At 42.9% G+C, this 20,335-nt stretch overlaps 2 protein-coding genes across 8 annotated transcripts in view; one reads left to right on the forward strand and one right to left on the reverse strand.

Moving 5' to 3' along the window:
• The window catches only part of Pigf (phosphatidylinositol glycan anchor biosynthesis class F), a 41,174-nt gene extending 22,429 nt beyond the window's left edge, over positions 1–18,745 (forward strand). For 4 of the 6 annotated variants that reach the window (XM_085690951.2, XM_048416295.3, XM_048416296.3 and 1 more), the window contains exon 6: positions 5,850–6,160. In XM_085690951.2, the coding sequence (XP_085547077.1) occupies positions 5,850–5,935 (86 nt within the window). In that variant the 3' untranslated portion in view covers positions 5,936–6,160. Of the gene's footprint in view, positions 1–5,849; positions 6,161–13,358; positions 14,072–18,608 lie in introns of those variants that run through there. The other 2 variants (XM_085690950.2, XM_048416299.3) reach the window with 2 other exon arrangements.
• Rhoq (ras homolog family member Q) overlaps positions 3,308–20,335 on the reverse strand; it is a 35,601-nt gene continuing 18,573 nt past the window's right edge. Inside the window, exons 3-5 of one of the 2 annotated variants that reach the window (XM_048416302.3) lie at positions 8,496–8,660; positions 8,122–8,217; positions 3,308–6,508 (exon numbers count right to left, since the gene is read on the reverse strand). In XM_048416302.3, the coding sequence (XP_048272259.1) occupies positions 6,476–6,508; positions 8,122–8,217; positions 8,496–8,660 (294 nt within the window). In that variant the 3' untranslated portion in view covers positions 3,308–6,475. Of the gene's footprint in view, positions 6,513–8,121; positions 8,218–8,495; positions 8,661–20,335 lie in introns of both variants that reach the window. The other variant, XM_048416300.3, reaches the window with a different exon arrangement.

Consider the following 20,335-nt stretch of genomic DNA (forward strand, 5'->3'; position numbering starts at 1 on the left):
TCTCTGCAACCAGTTCTTTGTCTCTCACAAGCTACTTTTTAGTGGGTTTATTGTCCTGAACAAATTTTCATTTGCATGACTGTTAGAATCCATCTGACGAAGCCTGGTAATGTATTGCCTTCAAATGATGATTTGCATTTCCTTTGAATTTGGTCCTGAGTGTGTTGCCTTGGATACTCCTAAAGCAAATGCTGCCCTCTGGTGTATGGAGCTGCTCATCTGGGTCTAGTTTGCTAACTGCAAATGGACACTGACCTGCATTTACTCTGACCTTTCTCCTACTACACAGAACACATAGTTAGGAAATTACTTGTGGAGCGGTGAATTCCTGGTCAGGACTCCTCGAAAGTAACAGTAAACACTCCTGAACACACATACGCATGCGTTAGCCTGGCCAGTGCTGTCTCTAATGAAAGTTCTGCCTTGGTCCTGTCAGCACAGCTTATAATGGGCACATCTTTAACCCAGAATTATTTTCCGTTAAGTATTACTTTTCCCAGTCTTGAAATGTGTAACTATATATTAACATTTTACTTGAATACAGTATAATCCCTTCAGTAAGGGAAATACCAATTTAGCCTAAAATCATGTAAGTCCTCATTCAATCAAACCAGTGATCTTCGTTTTATCCTTTACTTTGGCATTTTGCAGTAACCAATTCAGTTATAATCCTATGACTTCTAGTTTCAAATTACGCAAGAATTTGTGACATTTGTGAATTTTAGAAAATGTATATTTCAAGAATATGGTTTTTTACATTGATATTTATTATTGCTGTGTATGTATGAGACCTGCAGGTATATACTGGACACAGAAACTAAGCACAAAGTGGCTAGATGACTTGCCAAGGACCACGTTTAGTAAATCTTAAGTCAAGATTCAAATCCTGTCTGTCTAATACCAAAATCAGTGTTCTTAATCACTGTTCTATGCCAGCTGGAACGCAGTCGAGAAATATCACACTGTACAGATGTGTTGGAGCAGTTCCTTTCCTAAGACATAAATGCTTCTTGCAAAAGCAAAGTGGACACACACTTTTGGATTATTGCATTTTTATATTGTTGTCTTTTGTTAGATTACTTATTTTACATATTTTGTGTCCATGTATATGCTGTGTGTTCACAGAGGACAAAAGTGGCTGTTGAATCCCAGGACTGATGTTGCAGATGGTTGTGAGCCTCCATGTGGTGCTGGAAACCATACTCGGTCCTCTGGAAGAGCAGCCAGTGCTCTTAACTGCTGAGCCATCTGCCCCATCCTACATTGTTCCTTTCAAACTGTTTTTATTTGACATAAAAAACACACATATTCAGTTTATTTGTATATTTTGAAAGTGCTTTTTGGCTTATGAAGATGAAATTATTTTATTTCTGGAAAAAACTACAGGTTTCAGTTACCCAAATTCTATATTAGATAATATAAAATTTTTATTAATTTTTATTACTTTGAGAAAACAGACCTTTTTTTTGTTCTTATTCAAGTGATAAAGGAAAAAAAACCCACAATAACATAATTTATAGGAAGAAACATAATGATGCCCAGAAAGCAAGGCATTTTTATTTAGGGGGGGGTGTTTGAGTTGGCTTTTTGTTTCCCTTTTTTTTCCTTGGTGTCTTGTTTTTTTGAGTATGCTGTAGCCCAGGCTGGCCTCAAGCTTGTGGTGACCCAGCCTCCCAAGCACAAGGTCACAGGCTTGCACCAGCACCACCAGCACCGTGATTGTGTGAGATAGAGTCTTGCTTTGCAGCTGTGCTGGTTGGTTTTCTGTCGGCTTGACCCAGGCGAGAGCCGTCTGTGAGGAGAGCCGTCTATGAGGAGAGCCATCTGTGAGGGGAGCCGTCTGTGAGGGGAGCCGTCTGTGAGGGGAGCTGTCTGTGAGGGGAGCACCTCAGGGAAAAAATGCTTTCATGAGATGGGACTTCAGCAAGTCTACAGGGCATTTTCTTACCTAGTGCTGTGGGAGGTCCAACCCATTGTGTGTGGTGCCACTCCTGGGCTGGTGGTCCTCTGTGTCAGCCCCTACCCTGTTTGAGTTCCTGCCCTGACTTCCTTAGATGATGAATAGAGAGATGTGGAAGTGTAAGCCAAATAAACCCATTCTTTCTTCCCCAAGTTCCTTTTGGATATGGCGATTCATTACAGCATGGCCACCCTAAGACAGCATCCTAGGTTGCTTCAAATGAACCATCCTCTTCCTCAGCCTCCCGAGTGCTGGGACGAAAGGCAGGTGCACTGTGTATAGCTAGGATGCTGACTTTCTACCTGATGAAGCTGCTCATCTCTAAAATAGTTTTCTTTTGATAACCTTACAAATTTTATCTACTTGCATTGCATTATGTTGTTATATAACATGAGATGTTTCTTCCATTTAGTGATTTTTAAAAAATATTTGAAGTTAAAAGAAATTAAATAAAATGATCATCACTTTGGTGGCAAACCCTATGATTGGCTTTCTTAATATGAATGTCTTTGTTCTCAATTTCCTATTTTCCTTACATAAAACCAAATAATTATATAGTGATCTCAGATCATCATAATTTGGAGAAGTACTTATATCTCTGCAGCTGAAGCAGCACATAGGTTCTATAGATTTTTAGAAATACTAATGTGTCTGTCATAAAGAATGTTAAAACAACTCTTTCTGTGAAACAGGAAAATAGTTTTAAATGGAAAACTTAAGATCTCATTATTAAAATATAATTAAGCTGGGCTGAGTTGACAAGTCGGGATGAATTCTGTGCTGTGGTGTGGTTTAAACATTGTAAAGCAATTGTAAGAAAGCCAGCAAGAAGCCACTTAGAATTTTTATTAAGGACTTGTGTGTCACAGGAGAGCCATGCCAGTCTTCTTAAAGGCACAAAGCCTGTACCATCACTAGAAAACCGTCTGGAAAGTTGGGACCTTTTCTTTTGCTGATGGTATGGATGTCTTGAGTTTTACCTAACAGTGACTTACTGAATGTTCCAAGCTTTAACCCCTTAGAGGAGAAAAACATTTAACCCAACATTTATTTCATTTTTTTTTCACATTCTTTGGGGAAGTGAAGTATGGCAGCTGTCTAAAGTATGCGGCTGTGTATGTCTGTGTTTGAGAACAGTGAACCACACTGAAGTCACAGAGTAATAAAAGCAGAATTTGGTGCCCCAAATTGGAATTTGGTTGGGAGCCACAGGGATTGCTACTCTCCTCACACTCTGACTGACAGAGAGGCTTTTAGGGGGCGCAGATGCTCGCACATTGCCAGGGGTGAGCAGTCTCAAAGCAGAGGAAAGGGATTAAATAAAAACTACTAAGGTAAGAAGTTGAGTGCTTTACATAAATAGTAAACTGTGCATTTCATTTTATTTATGACCCCATATGTTAGGAAGGGACACTGTTGAAGTAACAATCACTTAAAAAGCAACAACCAACAAACCAGTATTTAATTTGGTATTTAAAACCAATAATTAAAAAAATCAAATGGAAGCAATGTCTAAAGTAACTAAGATAATTCATAACAAATAGCAGGAACCCAAGCTCTTACTTATTGGAAATATAATTCATTGCAAGTAAGCTACAATGTAAGGATGGAATAAGGGCACACATTAGCAAAGTTCTATTAGATTTCAAGATTCCCCTAACAATTTTAAAGGACTTTAGAACAAATTTTCTGTGCAAACACTGATGAATTATAATTTCTTCTAAGTTCATTCATACATGACCTATTTGAAGCAGTGCATTCACTAGCACAATTCATGTTAATAAAATAGTTTTGAAAAGTATTTTCTTTCTTAGGTATTTCACTAGTTTGAAAGGGATTTTCCAGAGTCTAAGTTTCTGTTGCAGCCTAAGCCTTTAATGAAGATATGCTTCTGAAAAATAAGGCATATTCTCTATAATCTGCCCATGAATAGAAAACAAATCTTTGGTTTTTTTGGTTAAAGTGGCAGAGAAGATTTTGCAAAAAGAAATACTAAATAACCAACACAAAGAGCTCTTAACAAGCAATGGGAAACTCCAAACCCCATCAAGGTAAATAGAGTACCTAAGGCACCTCAGGTTCAGATGATACAATCGTCTGCTTAGAGTTCGAGTATCTACATACATGGTTCTTACATCTGGAGAAAGGGAAGCTGAAAAAGTGATGCCCAACTATGGCTGCTGTGAATCAGAAGAGAGTGAAAGAGCTCATGAGTGGGGGGACACTGGAGAGCGTTCCCACGGTCACAGCATGAGGAGACCGAGGTGACACCAGTGCACCTTTCCCGATTCTTAATCCATTTCTCCTGGAGCAGGAAAGTTCTTGACTTTAACATAACTGCCTAATACAGTAAGTGTCAAGGGTTTCACAGATGTAGATTTGAAGAAAAAAAGAGAAAAACCAAGACCCAAACCCATCAAATCTCCAAAGGCAACTTGGAAATGAACAACACTTTACTGTCGGGATTCCTTCATATCATGGGTTTGACAACTTAGCTAGCATGTTAACTCATTATACAGTTTCTTTCAATTCTATCTAAAAACAGACCAAAACAAAATGGGAAAAGTACAGAAATCCCATTTGAGCATACATAAGGCCATGATGCTTAATGTGAACCACAACTGCTTGGAGAAAAAGACATCCCACGTCCACTTCCAAGAGAAAGCTCTTGTCCAGTAGACTGTCCACTACCAAGTGGGGGCGTGTGGTGCTTAGACTTCAAAAACTCCTACAAAGTCACATGCAAAACAGTACATCTAGATTTGTGACTGGTGTGAACATTTAAGGCTGTCATTTTCAAGTATCAATGTTTAGTGTTCCATTACCCAATCTGTGCAGTAGACAAAGCTGTGAGCACAAGTCCTGGAAGATAACAGAAGCTCGCTAAAGACAAAGACGTCGTAGTTTAATCAACAGCAAATTTAAATCTAAGAAAGGCCGGCAACACGATAATGGATTAGATTTGCTTCCCTAAACTGCATGAGGTGGTTCTCACGGAAGCTTCATCTAACACTACTGTCTGTTGCATGGCGTTTAGAATAAGGCAGATCCATAGCAGACCGAGGAAGAAAACCAAATGGTACCAGCCAGTTATTAAGGTGGTTCGTCTCCAGTACACTGTGATGGCCTATTCCCCGAGAAGGGTTAGAAGTGGCTCCAGTACACCAAATAAGCTTTACAAGAGACATGGAAGTTTGCTTCCCATATTTTTTTACACAGGGCTTTTTATGTAGGGACCCGCATACCCTGTCTGCGGCATTAAAGAAATCACCATTATTTAGTTCTGGTTTAATAAAGTATGGCATGGCTGGAGAAACCATCTTGGGAAGCCTGTAGTATTGTTTGCCTTGTACTCTATCAGTGTGTATAAGCTGTGGGCTGTACCCTCTGTGGCTACGGTATCTGTAGCTCATGGAAGCAAAACATCCACACATTCCACGGAACATGCTTAGATTCTAGGTCTTCCCTCTGACACAACTGAAGGTTTCTAAGGTTTGTCAGCCTACTCTCTTATTGTTTCCTTTGATGTACACAGCCAAAGTGGGAATTAGAAAAATGACCAACTAACTCAGAAAGCTAAACTGAGTTGAGGATTATGGCAAACTATGACCCAATTTTTAAATTTGTACCTTAGCATGTATTTCATGCAATTTGGGGAACATCAAACTAAATCTACAGTTGCCAGAAGCCTTGTTACCTTTTGATGCACATTAACTAAAATGTGTACATTTTAGTGTTCATGGTAAATGCAATTATGACCTATTAAACTTTTGGCATTCTTTAAGAAAGCACATTAAGCTTCGCTATAGAAATGTTTATGTTACACTTAATTTGTGCTCAAGTAATAATAAAACATCAGTTGGTTTTGATTTCATAATTCTTTCCTCAGGTGTGGCCCATCTCCTGTACACTCGGAGCAACCTTTGGCTACGTGGCTGGCCTGGTGAGCTCACCACTCTGGATATACTGGAATAGAAAGCAACTCGCGTACAAGAGCAGTTAAGAGGAGGAAGGGGAGAAGCTGTTTCTTGGTGCAGATTCCATAAGGGCTGTGCAGAGGTGGATGGTCAAAGCCAAGCGGTTCCATTTACAGCACTGTTGTTTTGTCAATGTTGTCTCAACGTGATGTGATTGTAGCTTTTAACTATGAAACCCCTGAGAGATTGTACCTTCTAGTTGAAATAAAGTATTTATAGTAGACTGTGGCTTCAGATGCTGTTTGCTGCCGCTTAGATCTTTAAGAAACATTCTCTGTGAACTCTGTAGAATGCTGAGGACAGGTTCCCTCCCCCCCTCGAGTTAAACTGCTTCGTTGTAAGAGGTCAGGACATTGCCATAGCATTTCAAATGCTTTCTGGGAGAAATGGACAGTTTCCTTGGCCGCTACAGACTTTTCTCACGTAATCAAGCAACAGTTTATACATCTTGATCCTATCCTTTTTTTAACTGTGTGTTTCTTTGGAGTTAAAATGGCTATGATAGCCTCATCAAAAACAGTCTTCAAACCCTTCTGGGTCAAAGCTGAACATTCCACATAGCAGCATGCGCCTATCTGGGAAGAAAAAAAAAAGCCACGATTACATAAAACAGTTTTCATAGAATTCAGTAACAGCACATTGTTTGGGAAGTTGTAAAATACAGCTATGCCAATTATTACCCATATTCGAAATCTCCAGAGGGAAACAGTTGTTCAAAAGATTTCTCTATGAAAAGTTCATTCATCAAATAGACTTGCTACTGCTTAAGCGCTGAGGACTAAAGGAGCACAGAGCAGACACAGGCAAGTGCTGGGGAGAAGGAGCAGAGGTAGTTAGAGAAGCCTTTCAGGTCAAGGTTTGAGCAGTGAGGAATCCTGAGGAGCCAAGCAAGACCCAAAGACCTATGTGGGAGGTACTTGACATAGCCCAGACAGTGGAGAGGCCAGAGGTGGGAGCGACAGCACGTGACTCTTCACTGTAGATGCTGGTCATTCTCCAGTGTCAGTTTCTCAGGATCGCCAAGCCGCTCTGTCCCTACTGTGTCTTCAGACTACACATTGCTTCTGGCTCTCTAGCCCTATGCTCATGACCTTAGGCTTGATTTCTCTCCCGTCTTAAGAGCGGGGTAGGAACTTAATGCTGTTCTGTCGTGTTGTCACCTGGCCAAGTCAGGCAGTTTCTTTCTGTTCTCCTTGGAGTGGAAGCTCGTGCTTGCTTCTGACCTGGTGGCCTAGGATGGATGCTCTTAGCCCACTTTCTGCCGGGACATATGCCTCTGCTGACTAATTCATTGTATGTAAGGGGCTGCTGTACGCTGAGACACACTGCTCTACACATTGGCTGACTATTTCTGACACTTGATATGATAGCACATTTTGTAGTCCACTCTCCGCACTTAGGACTTTTGCCTTTGTGCATTAGAAATTCCTTCTCTCCCCAAGATGATAAAGTCAGATGCAAGCAATTTCTGAAGTGCTTTGCTGGTGAAGTCCTTTCTGTTTGCTTTGGGAAAATTGTCCTCCAGAAAGTTCTCTTGCTTCTTCCTATCTCCTAATAGTATATTTTAAAAGACCTCATTAGATAGTATTTATACAAAAATCCTATTAAAGCCAATGGAAAAGAAGGAGGAGGAAGAAGAATCGTCCAATGTGGAGGAGAAAATAATCTAGCTTTGGGGTAAGGGAAAATATGAGTTAAAAGGTATTCTATGTATCTGTAAATATGTTTTAGAAATCTAGCCATATTTTTCTTCTTAGCCACACATTTAAACTGTTACCTAATGTCACTTCAACTACACTGAAAGCAGAGCCTAATTTGGCACACTACAAATATTTCAATAATTAAGAAAGGTGTGAAGTCTAAGCACCTGAGAAGCTTTTAAAAGGCCACCTACCAATGGCTTTAAAGATATCACAGTTGTAGGCATGCCATAGATAAGCTTATGACCTGGAAGCCCAGCTCTGCCATTTTTACTGCAAGATCTCAGGCAAGCCCCCCTGATATTTAGAAGCACACCCCATTCTCTCTGTCTACAGTCAGGGAAACAGTCTTTCCTCCTGACGGCAATGCAGAGGTATGAGAGATCAGGGGAGAGAAGTACCCAGCAGCCATGGGACGCAGTGCACAGTGCAGCTGGCTTTGCTGTGACTTCACGTTTGTGGAAATCCAGCAGGGACTCATTACCTCTTTTGCTAGTTTCTGTCCTTGTTCCACACAGACAGGTTTTTCTTTCATGTCGTTCAGTCTTGCTAAAGTTTTGGGGTCATCTCGGAGATCAATCTAATTAAGAAAGATCAATAATGTCCCATGATGTGTATTTTAAAAGAAACCAATGCATATAGTCCCATTTAAGCTCCACATATTAAAAAAAATAAAACAGGATTTTAAAGATATTAATATAGTTTGGGGGAATTATTTTTATGTAAAAATGAGAGGAATTACCATTTGAAACATATTAAACACATAATTTGCTAATCCTAGGGTCTTTTGTCTGACAGCAACCCTCCAAACTAGCTGGAGAGCTTATTCTTAACAGAATAAAATCCAAGCAGACACACCTGAGTTCCTATTAATAAGAAGGGGACATTTGGTGCATATTCCTTCAGTTCCGGTACCCATTCCTCTTTCACGTTTTGAAATGAGGCTGGATTTACCACAGAGAAGCATATGAGGAAGACATCAGTCATGGGGTAAGATAAAGGCCTCAGACGATCATAGTCTTCCTATGGATAAATAAAATGAGAAGTCATTATTTACACTTACATGTCTACCGATTAGTAACAATAAATACATTAGGTCACATGAATCAAAAAGTTCATCCAGGACTGTATCTCTCCATGAAATAAGATGATTCCACTTGTTTTTCCATCTTTTTTTGACAAAAAACTTCATACAATTAACAAATCAAATAAAATCTAAGAAAATAGAGGGGTGTGTTGGCCCACTCCGTAACTCCAGCATTTGGGAGGCTAAGGAAGGAAGATGGGGAATTCTAGGCCTGCCTGGGCTACAAAGTGAAATTCCCACCTCAAAACACACACACACACACACAAACACACACACACACACAGAGGGGGAAGGGAGAGAGACAGAATACACTGATTCCTAAAGCTATCACTGCAAAGTTTGTACAAAGACCCAAGACGAGCTTGATGCTAAGTATTCTAACATAATAACACACACTGAATAAGTACACCAAGTATTACAATGGTACAGGTAAGACCAACATGGTCTTTCACGGACTTATTCCTTAAAACTGTGTGATTCACATACAGAGGCACAGAAGGCAAAGAACCTGTAAGAATGGAGAGTGGTAGTAAAGACGCTGGGCTTCCAGCTGGGGGCCTGACAGCGTTCTTAGTGCTTAACGAACCTTCACGGAGACTATTTTTGCTTTTTTTGTCTTCCTCCCTCCCGTCCTTTGTGTATACAATATATGGATATTAAATGTGTAAGTCACAACCCCTCCCACCTCCCTTTCTTTCCCAAATGTTTTCTTTGTATTTGCCAGCTTTTTTTTCTTTGCATATATACACCTGGAACATATATACCACATCCATAAAGCCACACATACATTTTACTCTGCAGGCACCTTGTCTACTCTGCCTTGGTAATCACACCACACCAAAATACACTGGACTATTACACGGGTCACACCGCTGCTTCAGGGTTCCCTTCCTGACTACACTGGACTATTACACAGGTCACATCGCTGCTTCAGGGTTCCCTTCCTGACTACACTGGACTATTTATTACACAGGTCACATCGCTGCTTCGGGGTTCCCTTCCTGACTACACTGGACTATTTATTACACAGGTCACATCGCTGCTTCGGGATTTCCTTCCTCACAGGTTTTAGTTTCTGCCACACAATAACTATCTCATTTTGCATGATCTATTTTCTGTGACACTAAATTCTGTGTACACTCTAGCAAGAGAACGGAGTCGGGGTTCCACTTCTGCCATGGCTAGACTCCTCTGCTTTCTCGGAAACTGGTTTTGGAGTAGACTACCTCTTAAATGACACACTTTACTACCAGAACGGCATAAATGCGGAACTAAGAGAATATTTCCAAAGATCTTCCATTTAGTTTCTGCAGCATTATCCTCTACTGAAGGATTTTCCTTCCACGCCATCTGACGTTTTTCTCACTAGAGCTTCAGTCCCAGCAACTGCCCGGACTTGTGAGTGACTAGTTCCAGGATCCCCATGACACCCAAAGCTGCAGATGCTCCCAGCCCCTTCTATAAAATGGAGCCATTACTTATATGTAACCACTAACCACCCTCGTGTACATCTTAAACCATTGCTTAGAGTGCCTAATGAACACAAAGTTATCTCACTCTATTTCTTAGTGTCCTGGCTAGTTTTATGTCAACCGAACACAAGCTGGAGTCACTGGGAAGGAGGAGGCCTCAATTAAGAAAATGCCTGCATAAGATGGGGCTGTAGACAAACCTGTAAGCATTTTCTTAATTAGTGATTGATGGGGAAGGGCCCAGTCCATTGTGGGAGATGCCATCCCTGGGCTGTTGGTCCTGAGTTCTGTAAGAAAGCAGACTGAGCAAGCCATGGAAAGCAGGCCAGTAAGCAGCACTCCTCCATGGCCTCTGCATCAGCTCCTGCCTCCAGGTTCCTGCCCTGTTTGAGTTTCTGTCCTGACTTCCTCCAGTGATAGACTATGATCTGGAAGTGTAAGCCAAATGAACCCTTTCCTCCCCAACTTGCTTTTGGTCATAGCGCTTCATCACAGCAATGGGAACCCCAACTAAGACACTTGGGGAATGACGGCAGGAATAAAGATCTGCATGCATTGTATATTTTCCCCAAAATATTTCAATCCATAGTTGGTTATAAAACCTGCAGATAAAAAGGGCTGATGTATAACATCTAAATCCTTGTCTATGGATGTTAACTTTTCTATTTGTGTGTTTCTATTTGTGTGAATCTTTCATGTGGTGATATTTTGTTTGTGCTTTAACAAATAAAGCTTGCCTGAAAATCAGAATACAGAGCTAGCCACACTAGTTAGCCATAGAGGCCAGGCAGTGGTGGCACACACCTTTAATTCCAGTCTCAGAAGACTCAGGAGACAGAGGCTGATGGGTCATTGTGAGTTCAAGGCAACCATAGGATTGAATCAGTCTAAAAGAGAAATAGAGCCAAGCAGGTGGTGGCTCAACCCTTAATCCCAGCACTAGGAAGGTGGAGACAGGAAGGGATATGGCTGGGCAGAAAAAGGAATATAAACTGGGAGGAGACAGCAGCTCAAGGCATTCAGTCTGAGGATCAGTAGAGACAGGATCTTGCCTACTTGGGCTGAGCACTCAGAGAGGTAAGACCTCTAGTGACTGTGCTCTGCCTCTTCTGACCTTTCAACTTTCACTCCTCAATATCTGACTCTGGGTGGTTTTTGTGTTTGTTTTTTTTGTTTGTTTGTTTTTCAAGACAGGATTTCTCTGTGTAACATCCCTGGCTGTCCTGGAACTCGCTTTGTAGGCCAGGCTGACCTTGAACTCACAGAAATCCACCTGCCTGCCTCTGCTTCCCAAATGCTGGGATTAAAGGCGTACACCACCACTGTCCGGCTCCGAGATTTTATTTAATAATACTAATTAGGATTGTGTTACATTTCAAATGACAATGTATTCTAAGACAGCTTTGCTGGCTCATCAAAAGGCATATACTCTACAGCCATAGGCAATGAAAGTGTCCAAGGTGACTGAACAGAACAATAGGGAAGTGTCATCCCCACATTTCTACAATATTTGTTTATTTTTTATATTTATTTAATGCATACAGATATTTTGCCTGTATATTTAAATGTGTGTGTGTGTGTGTGTACGTGCGCATACCTGGTGCCTACAAAGCCAGAAGAGGTGTCAGATGCCCTGAGACTGGAATTGCAGATGACTGTGAGCCACCATGTAGGTGATCTACAAGAGCAGCCAGTGCTCCTAACTGCTAGGCTGTCTGTCCTGCCGTCTGGCTTTACTTTCCAGTGTGGAGGTTTCAACTTACTTTTGACTACATCTGAACCCTGTGTTTAGAAATCAGGCCACAGGCAGCAGGCACAACTGGCTGGACTCATGCAGGGACGCAATGGACTATGCTCATTCTGGCTACGAGGGTGAAAAGAGGTACCAGTGAGAAAATGAGTAAAGTAGGGTTTGACCCCGGGTAGCTAAATACAAACAAACAAAGATACATCACGAGCAAATAATACAATCAGACACTTATCTAAAAAGAAAACACCAGAAAAAATACTGAATGTCTTCTGCAGTCAAGGAAAAGGAAGTCAAAATTACACTAAGATCCTATTGCACCCCAGAGAGAATGGCTATCAGCAAGAAAGCAAGAAGGAGCCCTGATGCTAAGCATATTGGCCAGACGGAATCTTTAACTCTGTTGATAAGAATGTAAATTAGGACAGCTACCAAGAAAAACCGCAAGGAAGTCCTAAATCACACGTACGGAGCCTCTAAAAACTGAACTACCATATAAGCCAGTATACTGCCCTAGAGTATATATTCAAAAGAATCAGAGTCAGGATGCAGTGGACACACTGATCCACCCATTGTAGGAAGATGAGGCCATTAGGACCCAGCAAAATACCCACATTCACTGTGGCATTATTGATGGTAGCCAAACTGTCCATCAAAAGGTACATGGGTAAAGAAAATGTGGTATGTATATGAAACAGAATTTCAGTCAACAAAGTCATGTCATTTGCAGGGAACTGGATAGACCTAGAAGTTTACTATGTTAAAATAGGCCAGACAGAGAAAGATAACGTGTTTTCTCTCATTTGTGGAAAGTAGTGGGGGACAGCTAGGAAGGGTTAGGGACACAAGGAGTGAGGAGAGTAGAAGCGTGGGATTGGGAGGGTGAATACAACCAAAATATAAATATGAGTGTAAGGATACATCACAGAAAAACCCAATATTGGAATTAGTATGCATTAATAGTTATGATTTTACAATATAACATGTGGGGTGCTGGGGAGCTGGCTCAGGGTTTAAAGGCACTTGTTGTTCTTGCAGAGGGCCCAGATTCAATTTCCAGCACCTACATGGAAGCTCAGAGTCATCTGCAACTCCAGTTCCAGGGGACTGGACCCTCATCTAACCTCTGAGGGTACCAGGCACGCACATGGTACACAAACAGATATGCAGGCAAAACATTCATATGCATAAAATGAATATAAAACAAATTCCAAAACCCTGTTTTAGCAGAGCAGTTTGACTGTCAGGTGGTGCACTCGGTTGCCCTGGGTATGTCCTTCCCACCGTGTAGCCCCGTCAGACAGGTAGCACATGGGACATGGAAAGGAAGCGCACAGCTCTAGGCGGAAGCAAACCTGCCCTTAGCGCGCTGGAGAGTGGGCTCTTCTCACTAAAATCATTTCTCCCACACTTAGATTTCCAGTTTTCACGGGCACCACAAATGCGGTGTTACCCCAGGATGAGGAGGAACAGACACCACAAATGCGGTGTTACCCCAGGATGTGGAGGAATGACTAAGACAGAGCCATGGAAACATCCAGCACCCTGCACCCAGCACATGGAAGGACACCAGGCTTTCACAGAATCCCTGTCCAAGGGAAGCCAACTCTCCAATTCCTCCCCAATCCTTGCAAGGCCCCAGGAGGCTCCTGGCTTTATCGCCCAGCAACTACACAGACGTTTCTTTCCTGAGAAATAAAATTTTCTACACTCTCATCCAAACACCCAAACCAAAGCCCCGAGAGCACCATGCATTTCTGATTAATAGAAGGAAAATGATTTGTTAGCGCTGTGTTAATTGGGCACTTTGGAACACAATCAGTTTAAGACTATTGGAAGCATCAAAAATAGCTGTACTTCTTTTTTAAGAATGCTAGGGTTTTTTTTTTTTTTTCAACCAAGTTTACTTCATCAGGGAAACAGAACTCTGTACTCCTTCTTTAGGGGGCTGTGAAAAGAAAGTTAAAGTAGTTGGATTCAAAGTTCTCTAGAAATACTTAGTCTCATTAATCCAAACCTGATTACTTTCATGAATCAGGCCTGACTTCCCCAGTGACAGATGCGGACATACCAGAGGACAATTAGATTGATTCTTTCTAGGTATCTATTAAATACCTTTTTTATTGCATTTTTTATGTTAGAATAATTACATGCCAGGAACTATAGCTATAAAAACAGAATTTTTTTAAAAAAAATCATTATAGACCTTCTTGGAAGTAAATAATGCTAAACTGCCTAAAATGAACTGCCCTTACCTGCCATCTTGGACTAAATAATTGGCAGTTATTTTAAGAAGGAGATCTCTCTTGCTCTCATCCAGTCTGAGGAATTAGCAGGCTAATAACAGAGAGCAAATCCAAAAATAAGTTAGCGTTTGTGCACACGGTACCCAGCCCCACACAAAGTGGCTTCTCCCCAGTGCGCTGTGTCTGCCTGGGTTTAACCTGAAATGTGGGTCTGAGAGGGACAACGCGGGCTCGTGAAGTCTCTCATCTCAGGCAGGCTGTTGTAAACAGAAACACCTTGAGAGTTATGGCAGAACAAGCACCCTTACTTTTAAATGCCCATTTTTCCAAGTCAGAACTTTCTCAACCAAATCTCCTGTGTCCTCCTAATTAGTAAACCAATTATACGTTTTAGTTCTAATTGTTAAAATAGGCATTTAGCTGAAACGTTCTCAGGAGCACGGCTACGTGTACCCAACATCAAAATCCTGAATGTTGTCAGCGGGACTTTCGGGCTGCTAAGGGGTAATGGGACTTTGGGGCTACTACTGGAACTCTTGACTTCCCACCAACTGGCTACTGTCATAGCCAGTTTTTAACAGTTTTTAAACAGTCATGTTCTGCGAACTTATTGAGCAGGTTTTGCAATATTGAAAACCAGAATTGGTAGAAATGATCATACACTTAGCAGATGAAAAGAATCCCACACAGGGGGAGAAATATGCTCACAGAGAACACAAGTCTTCAGGAACAACAGAACTGAAGTGGGTACCTGTCAGAGACTTCTGTGCTCAAGGCCCAGCCAGCAGAGCCACCAGCCATTCCTTGTTAGCTCAATGCTCGCTCCCTCCCTGCAGGCCTGAGCATTTCCTCCCACCTGGCTGGTCTATGGATATCTGTTTACACTACAGATCCATACAAAATTCTCATCAGCCACTGACACTGGAGAGCCTGCCTCTGCTGTGCACTGCCAGTGAACATTCCATCACCCTGGCCACTCCAAAGCCGTCAGCAAATATTGGTTGAGACTGCACTGCATGAAGATGTCCTAAGGATATACATGCACAGACAAGAATATACATGCACAGACAAGAATATACATGCACAGACAAGAATATACATGTACAGACAAGAATATACATGCACAGACAAGAATATACATGCACAGACAAGAATATACATGCACAGACAAAGACATACATGCACAAACAAGGGGCTTGGCGGTATCTCCTGGAGCTTCTAATTTAGATGGATATTCAAGACATAAACAGAAAAAGATGATCATATACAACAGGATGAATAGAAGCTTGAACAGGTGAATAGATAAATGCTTAATCCAAGAATCACCATTGAACAGCCCCAGAGTGCTCAGAATGGTGCTATAGTCAACAAAGACATGGAGAAAGAGCAAGACTCAAAATCTGATTTCTAAACTACATTAGAAACATTTACAGAGTTCTCTCATGAAAGATGTGTGTTAGCAATCGGCCAATGAGGGGCCTGGAGAGATGGCTCAATAGTTAAGACCCCTGACTGCTCTTCCAAAGGACCTGTGTTCAATTCTCAGCACCCACACCTGTCTGTAACTCCTGTTCGCAGGACCTGACACCTTCACACAGAGACGCATATAGGCAAAACACTGATATACATTAAATAAATAAATCTAAAAAAAAAAACAGGCAATGAAGTTAAATGAACAAGCAATCCACGCTGTGCCTTGCAACACACTAGGGCTTTGAACACCTTAAAGATGTCTGTGAGCACACCCTTACAAGTCAGAATGCTGTATATAGATATCAAGAAAAGAAAATATCAGAAATGTATTTGAGTCAGGCCTTACAGCTGAACACGTACTGGGGCTGTGGCCTCCGTTAAGCCTCTCACTTCTGGGAGCCTTAGTCTCTCTGTAAAATGGGAGGTTGTCAGCAACAAATACTTCCAAGGCCAGAAAAATGCCATAGGGATAAACCATACTCCCCAGTGATCAGGATACTGTCCACTACCAAAGTCTCCAGGCTCCCTCTGTGACAGCCTGGAATGAGAGCAAGTGGGCCACAGAGGACTAATTCTTTCAGGCAAGCCCCAGCCTTCTAAGTCCAAAACAGCTGCCGATTATTCTGGGAGACAGAAAAGCAGCCTCACCGTCAGGAATGCCCTGACAACTGCGGCTCTGCTATGCGCGGAGCAGCAACTGTTGCTTCCAATGCTCGCAGCGGTCTGCTCCATCCGAAACATCTGTTTCGAGTGGCAAGTCCAAAATAGGCACTGTGCCCTCTGGAAACACCCGAGCCCTCAAAGAGGGTGCATACCCAGGCCAGGTGAGCTCAGGCGCATGGATGGAGTAACTCATGAAGGAGAAATGGATTTTTCCTAAGTCCAACAAGATCTTACAGACATTCCCAGAGTTCTTTGTGGTAATCATAACTTCTGAAACTTTATATTCTCTGTGTAGTCAATTTGACACTTTCGAGTTTGTTTCCTTGTTAACTCTGTCAAGTGAAACAGCATTTCTTTTCCACCTTAGTCAGTGGGTGGAGCGCTTGCCTAGTACTAGGTTAGATCCTCCTGCACCACAAAGGGACTCGGTATGGCGAGAGGGGCTGGAGAGATGGCTCAGTACTTAACACACATGGCTCTTTCGGAGGGCCTGAGTTCAGTCGCCAGAGCCCACGCCAGGCAGTTGACTGCAGCGGCTGCGAGGCCCCTGTCCTCCATCACACCTGTGCCTCGTGCACACACCATCCCACTGTTACCGCATATGCATAGCTAGAAATAAATATTAGACAGTAACTCTAGGGCTGGGGGTGTAGCTCAGAGGAGGAGCTCGCTTAGCGTATGTGTAACCTCAGGGGTGATCCCCAGCACGGTAACAGCAACAACAGCAGCAACTCGCTTTTCAAAGAAACCGGGGATAATTCCCCTTCCTTGCCCTGTGGAGACTGTATTGATAAAGAGGTTCAATCGCATGGCCAGTGAGTTTTCTGAGTTCGCCAACTTACTTTCTCCTACCTCCTACTACTGCTAAACAAAAGGAAATTTGGGGAAATCATTTTTTAGGGTGCTAAATTCCTGAGGAAGTGATTTTTTTTCCAGACCCTTTTTGCATATTTAGCCTTTCCCTAGTTTCCAATCTTCATTTTAGTTATGAAACACTATTTGTAAGTCATGGGCCTGGTTAGCTCAAGAATTCTTGAACTGGAAGGCTTGCTTTCTGAGTTCTAAAGTGTCTCCCCCCTCTCTCTCTCTCTCTCTCTCTCTCTCTCTCTCTCTCTGTGTGTGTGTGTGTGTGTGTGTGTGTGTGTGTGTGTGTGTGTGTGTCTTAACAAGTCTGTCTCTCTTTTAATTTACCAATTATTTTGGAGCTTTGGACCCAGATTGCAGGCTTTTCCACAGATACGTTCTTTGTAGCCACTTGACTGATCATAATGCCAGTTTTAGTTAGCCCAGAGGACAGGAAATGTATACGATGACCTAGGGCTAAATGACACCCAGTGACAGGAACTTCATGGACCAGTACCTCCTCTCTTTAAAAGCGGCGGTGTGTGTGTGTGTGTGTGTGTGTGTGTGAGTGTTAGCCTGCATGTCACTTTGTGAGTAACCCTGGGAAAACTCTTCTCCTAGAGAAAGGTTAAGTCTTAGGGTTCTGTTTTATTTACGCTGATCCCCACAAGGCAGAGGATCAAGACTCAGCTAAATATGGTCCTCCGTCCAGCAAGCCTCGCTTCCCCGTCCGTGTAGAGACAGTAAATATAGCATCCACATGTTGAGAGGAGGGAGCTGGATACGTGCTTTGCGCTCTTCTAGCAGACCAGGCTGACTTTCCAAAAAAAGATAAGCCACAGCCTCTCAGCCAGCGCTGTCTCTTTGGTACAGGGTGAGGTGACTCCCCTGGTTGGAGAGGTTTGGGAACTGAAATTCTACACTGTGGGGAGCTATAATTACAAGTCGCTTTTACTAAAACAGAGGTCAGCTGGCCTCCAGCTCCAGGAAAGGAGTTAAATGCCAGTTCACTCTCCTGGATATAATACGTCTTGCCTGACTTTTTGGCTGGAATTTCACGTTGTTGGGATCATACATTCACTCACTCAGACAACACTCACCCCTCCTTTCCTCCCCCAGCTAAGGTCTGGAAACAAGGTGCTGGGTGTGGCACACACACTAGCGAAAAGCGGGTGTGAATCTTGCCCTCCTGCACTTCTGGCATAAAATGAGGGGCTGGCAAGGGGCTTTTCCTTAGGCAGTACAATTCCATCTGCAGGACATCCTGGAAAGCAAGAGTGGCTTTTGATTGAAAGGGGCCCCTACAGGCATTCTGAGATTGCTACCCCTCTCTGCTGAGTATAGGCGTCAGAAACATGAAAACAACTTTGTAATCACATGACTCTAGGACCTGGCGTGGTTGAATATATAAGTATAAATGATCTATCTTTGTTTTTTTAGCACAGTTTAAGTACATACAAGCCAAAGGAGAGAGACAATCGTTCCAAGCACTGAAACATCAGAGTGACAGCATTGATGAAGGTCGCAGGTAATACTGCTCTTAGCACCCAAACAGTCAATAAAACATTATTATGTCAGTCATTTTGGTTATGGAATGATGATTTCAGGAATCTTCCACCCTGGGAATCTAGGAACTTGGTACTGAAATAAATATTTCATGATGAATTCCTTGCCCCATATCCCGACTTCACACATGCAATGTTAAAGGCTGACTTGGAATTAGGAGTCTAGGGAGGTTGTAGCATTTACAGACGTCATGTGAGCACAAACAGAAGAGAAATATTTGTTATAAGATGGGGTGGCAGGGGCTTAGTCTGATGAGGCTGAGGTCAGGAAAAGTTGTCCCCAGAGTGCTGGGGTCGGCGCTGGGAAAGGAAAGGCCCAGGAACTAGTAGAGGTTTTGACGAGGCAGATGGATTCTGGCAGGGGAGAAGGAAAGACCTCAGCCTGAGGTCTGAGAGCAGGTTTAGAGGTCAGCCCCAAGGCCATGATGGACGCCGATGACGACACTGGGAAAGGCCAGGGGGACAAAGCTGGACAGGGAGTCAGCCTGAGTCATGGAAGTCATAGACTATCATTAAACCTGGAGGGAGGGGGTCACAGAATAGAACTTTTTCAAAAGACTGGAGGTGGACAGGGCCACAAGACAGGCTGTTACTGGATGCTGGAGGATGAAGACGGTGGCCTGGATTCAGTGGAAGCAGCTGGTCCCTGGAGAACTGGTGGCTTCTCAATCCAGTCAAGAGGCAGACTTCGGCTCGGTGGCAGGTTAGACATAAGGTTCTTGCTACTGCTTCTAGAAGGATGGCCAGAACATTTTACGGAGCAGAGGCAAACATATTAGGGAAGGAACTGGCGGCCAGACCATGCTGAACTTGAGACATCCCATAGGTAGCTCCAGACAGACTTCTGTACTCCACAGCCTCTTCTGGTTGAATCAGAACCTCCCGCGTTGACAATGTGAACTAAATTCACTTCTCCAATCTGCAACTCAGAAGTTTGCCACCTCAATAAAAGAAACTGCTACCCACTCAAGCTGCCCGAGCTGGAAACCCTGAAATCCTCGATAGCTACTCCAATGCACACAAGAATGCAAGCACACATCTCCAACCAACCAACTCTGCTTGGGAGGTTCACACCGCTTCCCTCTCCACACTTCCTAAGCTTTGGTCTATAAATTATTTAGTCTGACAGATCTCAGCTGGATGCCGAGTTCAGCTCCACCACCACTGGCTCTGAACTTCCACAGCACCGTTTCTGCTCCTGTTTCTGGCACTGAAACAGTGGTGCCTCCTCTCTCATCTGTATCCCCCGGGGACTCCCTGGGAGCAGGTCTGAGGCCTGGGATTGGATATCTGCTAGTTGGGGGCCAAACCAGGAACCTTCCTGAAGCTTGCACTGTGCTGCTGGAGCAAGTATATTAGCTATCCGAACTCTCAAGTGCCATGCTAATTTGTTGGGTTGCTAGTGTCACTTTTAAGGAGAAATCAAACTGGCTCCTGGGACTAGGGCTATGTCCCTGCTGAATGATGTTTGCTCTAAACTCACTCAGCAGTGACCTCGGAGCCCAGGAGAAACTCCCGGCTTTTAGCTCCTGCTGCTGCTTCCACCACAGCCTTCCATCATCATCTGGACATTTATGGTGCTGAGGTGCAGAACACGTTGTC

Source organism: Myodes glareolus, chromosome 6 (assembly GCF_982192425.1).
Source record: "Myodes glareolus chromosome 6, mMyoGla1.1, whole genome shotgun sequence".
Lineage (NCBI taxonomy): Eukaryota > Metazoa > Chordata > Mammalia > Rodentia > Cricetidae > Myodes > Myodes glareolus.